Source organism: Bubalus bubalis, chromosome 10, assembly GCF_019923935.1.
Source record: "Bubalus bubalis isolate 160015118507 breed Murrah chromosome 10, NDDB_SH_1, whole genome shotgun sequence".
Lineage (NCBI taxonomy): Eukaryota > Metazoa > Chordata > Mammalia > Artiodactyla > Bovidae > Bubalus > Bubalus bubalis.
In genome coordinates this window covers 20,953,559-20,961,528 of record NC_059166.1, presented here as the reverse complement: position 1 = coordinate 20,961,528, position 7,970 = coordinate 20,953,559, and the positions used below count along the sequence as shown (strand labels likewise).

Below are 7,970 nucleotides of genomic sequence, written 5' to 3'. Positions count from 1 at the left end.
GCTAATATAATTCACCATCTTTTAAAAATATTACTAATAAGATATTGGTGAATCCTGTGCTAAAGATACTGAAGGCTCTTCCAAAAATGAGATCTATGTTGGTTGACTATACCGAGTCATATAAAACTAGAATAGTTGAGTTACTCTCTTATTCTAACTTCTTTTTAAGACTGATCTTATCAAAAGAAAAGTACACAATACCTCTCTTAATTCCCTCAGATAGAGATATTCTTTGGAATAAAAATAAGTATTTTTGTGTGTGTGCACGTGTGCATTTGCTCAGTGGTATTCAACTCTTTTGTGACCACTGTGGACTATAGCCAGCCAGGCTCCTCTGTCCATGGGATTCTCCAGGCAAGAATACTGGAGTGGGTTGCCATTTCCTCCTCCAGGGGATCTTCCTCACCCAGGGATCAAACCCATGTTTCCTGCATTGGCAGGTGGATTCTTCATCACTGTGTCACCTGGGGAGCCCAAACATTTTATTAGGAGTGTAAAATTAAGGATCTTGATAGCTATTATGGAAATAGTATATTGAAAAGGACTCAAAAACTACTGGACTGTACAACCAAAAAAGCGATGAATTCATTCAACTAAGAACAGTGTTTACTGACATCTACTGGATTGTTTTACTTATAACTTTATTCTATAAACTATGAAAAACTTAAAATACACTAAAGTCTGGACTGAATCAAGTGTACTTCATTCAAGGTCTTCGGTGTCTTTGGTAAACAGGTCTGCCAGGTCAGCCACGGTCAAGACGGAGGCCTCGGAATGCTTTGCGGAAGGGTTCGTGTGACTGCAGGATTTTTCCAAGTGAGCAAAATCAGAAAGAAACCCCAAGAAATAAATTATTATGTTTGTCTTTATATACTGTTTTGGTCTCATAATAATGTAAGACATAAGAAAATATTAATATTATATTTTTAATATAAGAGTATGTTCCTAAGTTTTTGTAATTGAGTTATAAGAAACTCCTAGAAGATGATGGGATTATTATTATAACTTGTTAAAATTAGGAAAGATTTCTATATAGCATTCTCAAACTTTGCCATAAAATGTTTTCCTCTGTACACTTAATAAACAAAACTCCTTGCCAACTACTGCTAAGGCTTTCACCTTACAACTTGACTTCTTAGTATCCAAAGTTAATTTATTTCAAGAAAAATTCAAGCTGCTATTTTTATTGAGGCAGCTTAAATATAATCACTGAATTCTGTTATATTTGGAAATACCACCAAGAAAAAGCCTTCATGTTTGAGGCAAAAAGCTTTTGTGGCAGCCTCTTTTCCACAGACCACCAATGAAAGAGAATTTCTGGTTTCCAATGGCTGCTTTACTGTGCAAAGTACTAATACCTCTGCAGAAACCATCCCTTCCAAGGCAATCATCTCTTCTGAGTTTATCTTCCAATCACACCTATCTCACCAGAATTTAGTTAGGCATTAGTTTATGTTTCAAGAAAACATATATTGAAAGAAAATATATTAGGAAGTAAATGTTAGGAAGTTGTATGATTCCAAAATTAAGTTTTTAAAATTAAGGCTGTTTTAGTCTTCCTGCTTCTGCTCTGCCTGTAAGAGTAATAATACAATTACCAGCCTAGTTTTAAGTCCACACCTTTTAACTTGCATGTAACCAACAAGTGTGCGGTAAGTTTCATGTTACAGATTTCAGACCAAGGCTTTTAGGTTGGGCATAAAGAGAGATTTCATTTAAAAAGTAATCCAGCGTGGCAAGGAAATGTAGGAGAGTTCTCCCAAAGCCCTCCGCTGGCAAAATATATATGGGTGGTTGAAAGTATAACAGCTCTGAAATAAAGTTTCTTTAACAGTAGAATCACTTAAATATTTTTTTATGTATTGGCTGTTGTTCTTCAGTCTCTAAGTCATGTCCAGCTCTTTGGGACTCCATGGACTGCAGCACTCCAGGCTTCCCTGTCCTTCACTATCTCCCCGAGTTTGCTCGAACTTATAATCCCTATTAATAAATTAAGTCAAATATAGAATGCCTGGAGTATTAGCTGGGAAATTTTAGATAGGTAAAATGTCATACCTTGCTCTATAAAAGTATTTGCTGCTGCTGCTGCTGCTAAGTCGCTTCAGTCGTGTCTGACTCTGTGTGACCCCATAGACGGCAGCCCACCAGCCTCCCCCGTCCCTGGGATTCTCCAGGCAAGAACACTGGAGTGGGTTGCCATTTCCTTCCCCAATGCATGAAAGTGAAAAGTGAAAGTGAACTCTCTCAGTCGTGCCTGACTCTTAGCGACCCCATGGACTGCAGCCCACCAGGCTCCTCCATCCATGGGATTTTCCAGGCAAGTGTACTGGAGTGGGGTGCCACTGCCTTCTCCGAAAAGTATTTGCACTTACATCTTTTGGTTGACTAAGTGATCATCTAGGTGAAGAAGTTCTACACGCTTACAACCTTATATGAACAGGAAAACTTCTGCCATCCACTTGAAGTGAACTGTTACCTACCTCCTTTCAGCAGTTTTCAGCATTGCTTGCATTCTTTCTTCTATTGTCGCTTTTATTAAGAATCTGTGTACAATAGTGGGTCTAGAAGGTACATAACAGTGATAAGTTTAAAAACACCTGTAGAACAGTTTAGAATGAATAAACTTCATATATTACATGCTACATTTATCAGTCAGTATCTGCTGTGGCAGGTACTAAGCCAGGTGCTGGGGTGAGGGGGTTTGGTCAACAGTGAATACAACAAACTAATCTCAATGAACCGATATCTACAGTATCTACTGAGGGAAGACGTAATAAAAACACACTATGTAAGACATTTTCAGGTATAGACAAGGTCATGAGGAGGCTGACATATGACCTGAAACATGACTGTTGAGAATAGGTGGCTATAAGCAGAGGAGGAGAGGGAGGAGCAAGCTGACAGAAGCAGCAGTAAATCAATGCGAAGTCCGAGCACAAGCTTCAAAAGTTTGAGGGGCAGAAAGAAGGCTAGCAGGGACGAAGCATACAGCGAGGGGGACGGAGGTTGGATTCCCTTCCTGCCCAGCCACCTGCAGGGTGGCTTAATCCTCCTTACCCTGCCCCTAACATAGCATACGTATTTATTATGTTTATTGTTTACCATTTGTCTCTACTGATCCCCTACAACTAGTATTTAAGCTAGGTAAGGGCATCTCAAGTACTAAGAACAGTGCTTGGCATACAGAAGGAGTTCAATAAAAATTTACTGAATGAACAATGTGGATACTGTTGGAGGTAGACAGTTCAAGTTGGTGATGGAAAGATGAGTTACTTTTCCTCTGTAGTTGTTTTCCTTTTTCTCCCTCAACAAGGAGGAACAGAGAGAGACTGCAGATCCTCTGGTTAGAAAGCAGAAAAATCTATATACTAGGGAAGCAAAGTAGGATTGTTAAACAGTGTTGAGTGGCCTTTATAGACTTGTGATCTTACATCTGAGATAAGCCCACTGTATGCTTTAGAAAACAATTAGATAAGAAGTCAGTGTTTAAAAATATAAGACAAGGCAAAAACAAACAAGGACCACTCTGGTGGTCCAGTGATTAAGACTCTGCACTTCCATATCAGGGGGCATGGGTTTGCTCCCTGGTCAGGGTACTAAGATAACATGCAGTGTGTTATGGCCCCAAACCAAACACCACCACCCCAGTTCCCCACAAAAACCCAAATCAAACAAAGAAAAAAACCCAGTAAGACATAACTACACCGGCGCACTAAGCGCACTAAGCGAAGGCGGCTGTGACCTGCGCACTAAGCGCGGCGGAGAGGAGCTATCCCGCGACCGAGAGGAGCTATCCCGCGACCGAGGTCGGGGCCCAACGAGAGGAGTTACTCCGCATCCGAGGTCAGGGGCCAAGGTGGGGAGGAGCTACCCCACGCCCCCAAGCCCGAGGCCAGGGCGGCGGCTGGAAGGACCAACCCCATGTCCAAGGAGCTGTGGCTTCGCGGGCACAGGAGGGCCTAGAGGAACTATCCCACGTTGAAGGTCAGGAAGGGCGGCAGTGGGGAGATACCCCTCGTCCAAGGTAAGGAGCAATGGTGCACTTTGCTGGAGCAGCCGTGAAGAGATACCCCACGCCCAAGGTAAGAGAAGCCTAAGTAAGATGGTAGGTGTTGCAAGAGGGCATCAGAGAGCAGACACACTGAAACCATACTCACAGAAAACTAGTCAGTCTAATCACACTAGGACCACAGCCTTGTCTAACTCAATGAAACTAAGCCATGCCCATGGGGCAACCCAAGATGGGCGGGTCATGGTGGAGAGATTTGACAGAATGTGGTCCACTGGAGAAGGGAATGGCAAACGACTTCAGTATTCTTGCCTTGAGAACCCCATGAACAGTATGAAAAGGCAAAATGCTAGGATACTGAAAGAGGAACTCCCCAGGTCAGTAGGTGCCCAATATGCTACTGGAGATCAGTGGAGAAATAACTCCAGAAAGAATGAAGGGATGGAGCCAAAGCAAAAAGAATACCCAGCTGTGGATGTGACTGGTGATAGAAGCAAGGTCCAATGCTGTGAAGAGCAATATTGCATAGGAACCTGGAATGTCAGGTCCATGAATCAAGGCAAATTGGAAGTGGTCAAACAAGAGATGGCGAGAATGAATGTCGACATTCTAGGAATCAGCGAACTAAAATGGACTGGAATGGGTGAATTTAACTCAGATGACCATTATATCTACTACTGTGGGCAGGAATCCCTTAGAAGAAATGGAGTAGCCATCATGGTCAACAAAAGAGTCTGAAATGCAGTACTTGGATGCAATCTCAAAAATGACAGAATGATCTCTGTTCATTTCCAAGGCAAACCATTCAATATCACAGTAATCCAAGTCTATGCCCCAACCAGTAACGCTGAAGAAGCTGAAGTTGAACGGTTCTATGAAGACCTACAAGACCTTCTAGAACTAACACCCCAAAAAGATGTCCGTTTCATTATAGGGGACTGGAATGCAAAAGTAGGAAGTCAAGAAACACCTGGAGTAACAGGCAAATTTGGCCTTGGAATACGGAATGAAGCAGGGCAAAGACTAATAAGAGTTTTGCCGAGAAAATGCACTGGTCATAACAAACACCCTCTTCCAACAACACAGGAGAAGACTCTACACATGGACATCACCAGATGGTCAAACGGAAATCAGATTGACTATATTCTTTGCAGCCAAAGATGGAGAAGCTCTATACAGTCAGCAAAAACAAGACTGGGAGCTGACTGTGGCTCAGATCATGAACTCCTTATTGCCAAATTCAGACTTAAATTGAAGAAAGGCGGGAAAACCACTTGACCATTCAGGTATGACCTAAATCAAATCCCTTATGATTATACAGTGGAAGTGAGAAATAGATTTAAGGGCCTAGCTCTGATAGATAGAGTGCCTGATGAACTATGGAATGAGGTTTGTGACATTGTACAGGAGACAGGGATCAAGACCATCCCCATGGAAAAGAAATGCAAAAAAAGCAAAATGGCTGTCTGGGGAGGCCTTACAAATAGCTGTGAAAAGAAGAGAAGCAAAAAGCAAAGGAGAAAAGGAAAGATATAAGCATCTGAATGCAGAGTTCCAAAGAATAGCAAGAAGAGATAAGAAAGCCTTCCTCAGCGATCAATGCAAAGAAATAGAGGAAAACAACACAATGGGAAAGACTAGAGATCTCTTAAGAAAATTAGAGATATCAAGGGAACATTTCATGCAAAGATGGGCTCGATAAAGGACAGAAATGGTATGGACCTAACAGAAGCAGAAGATATTAAGAAGAGGTGGCAAGAATACACAGAAGAACTGTACAAAAAAGATCTTCACGACCCAGATAATCACAATGGTGTGATCATTGACCTAGAGCCAGACATCCTGGAATGTGAAGTCAAGTGGGCCTTAGAAAGCATCACTACGAACAAAGCTAGTGGAGGTGATGGAATTCCAGTGGAGCTATTTCAAATCCTAAAAGATGATGCTGTGAAAGTGCTGCACTCAATATGCCAGCAAATTTGGAAAACTCAGCAGTGGCCACAGGACTGGAAAAGGTCAGTTTTCATTCCAATCCCAAAGAAAGGCAATGCAAAGAATGCTCAAACTACCGCACAATTGCACTCATCTCACACGCTAGGAAAGTAATGCTCAAAATTCTCCAAGCCAAGCTTCAGCAATATGTGAACCGTGAACTTCCTGATGTTCAAGCTGGTTTTAGAAAAGGCAGAGGAACCAGAGATCAAATTGCCAACATCTGCTGGATCACGGAAAAAGCAAGAGAGTTCCAGAAAAACATCTATTTCTGCTTTATTGACTATGACAAAGCCTTTGACTGTATAGATCACAACAAACTGTGGAAAATTCTGAAAGAGATGGGAATACAAGACCACCTGACCTGCCTCTTGAGAAGTCTGTATGCAGGTCAGGAAGCAACAGTTAGAACTGGACATGGAACAACAGACTGGTTCCAAATAGGAAAAGCAGTACGTCAAGGCTGTATATTGTCACCCTGCTTATTTAACTTATATGCAGAGTACATCATGAGAAATGCTGGACTGGAAGAAACACACGCTGGAATCAAGATTGCCAGGAGAAATATCAATAACCTCAGATAGGCAGATGACACCACCCTTATGGCAGAAAGTGAAGAGGAACTAAAAAGCCTCTTGATGAAAATGAAAGTGGAGAGTGAAAAAGTTGGCTTAAAGCTCAACATTCAGAAAACTAAGATCATGGCATCTGGTCCCATCACTTCATGGGAAATAGATGGGGAAACAGTGCAAACTGTCAGACTTTATTGTTTTGGGCTCCAAAATCACTGCAGATGGTGACTGCAGCCATGAAATTAAAAGACGCTTACTCCTTGGAAGGAAAGTTATGACCAACCTAGATAGCATATTCAAAAGCAGAGACATTATTTGCCAACGAAGGTTCGTCTAGTCAAGGCTATGGTTTTTCCTGTGGTCATGTATGGATGTGAGAGTTGGACTGTGAAGAAGGCTGAGTGCCTAAGAATTGAGGCTTTTGAACTGTGGTGTTGGAGAAGACTCTTGAGAGTCCCTTGGACTGCAAGGAGATCCAACCAGTCCATTCTGAAGGAGATCAGCCCTGGGATTTCTTTGGAAGGAATGATGCTAAAGCTGAAACTCCAGTACTTTGGCTACCTCATGGGAAGAGCTGAGTCATTGGAAAAGACTCTGATGCTGGGAGGGACTGGGGGCAGGAGGAGAAGGGGACGACAGAGGATGAGATGGCTGGATGGCATCACTGACTCAATGGACGTGAGTCTGGGTGAACTCCGGGAGTTGGTGATGGACAGAGAGGCCTGGCATGCTGCGATTCATGGGGTCGCAAAGAGTCGGACAAGACTGAGCGACTGAACTGAACTGAACTGACATTTTAAATGTTACTTGGTAGTACTTTAGAACAATCTTGTATTTATTACAATTATATTACTTAGTCGTATTTGCTTGATGAATGTCTCTTTCCTGCTTAAAATTAAAGTCATCATTTGCTCTCTCAGCCACTGTTTACAGAGCAGGCTGTTTCTGAGTGTGGCATAGAAGACCTTACCTCCTGCCACTCCTCTGCACATACTTTATACCACAGCAACTTCAAACTCCTGAAGGCCCTGAGAAACATCATGTTGATTTTCTCCTCTGTGTTTCTGCACAAGCAACTTTCTGCTGTGTGAGCACCCTTCTCTAGGCCAACTCTGGAGTAATTATTCCTTCAAGACTCAATCTAATGAAGCCTCTCCTGACTCTCTAGGGCACAAGAGTGCACCCTCTTCTTTGTTACCACAGTATTCCTGTTTTTGCACATTCTACTGTAATATGTTAAATCATCTGTTTCCTGTATTACATAGTGATCTCCTTGGGGAAACAAGATTATATCTTATTCAATTTGAATCTTCAGGGTACAGCATATTTGTCATCATTGTTTAGTCACTGAGTCATGGTGGACTCTTGTGACTCCATAGACTCTAGTCTGCCAGGCT

The 7,970-nt window shown here is 42.2% G+C and overlaps 1 protein-coding gene across 5 annotated transcripts in view; it reads right to left on the bottom strand.

The window, feature by feature from the left end:
* Positions 1-464: 464 nt before the first annotated feature.
* SHPRH (SNF2 histone linker PHD RING helicase) overlaps positions 465-7,970 on the bottom strand; it is an 89,053-nt gene continuing 81,547 nt past the window's right edge. For 4 of the 5 annotated variants that reach the window (XM_025294432.3, XM_044924129.2, XM_044924131.2 and 1 more), the window contains 2 exons: positions 2,481-2,561; positions 465-799 (listed from right to left, as the gene is read on the bottom strand). In XM_025294432.3, coding sequence (XP_025150217.2) covers positions 703-799; positions 2,481-2,561 — 178 coding nt within the window. In that variant the 3' untranslated portion in view covers positions 465-702. Of the gene's footprint in view, positions 800-2,480; positions 2,562-7,970 lie in introns of those variants that run through there. The other variant, XR_006542294.2, reaches the window with a different exon arrangement.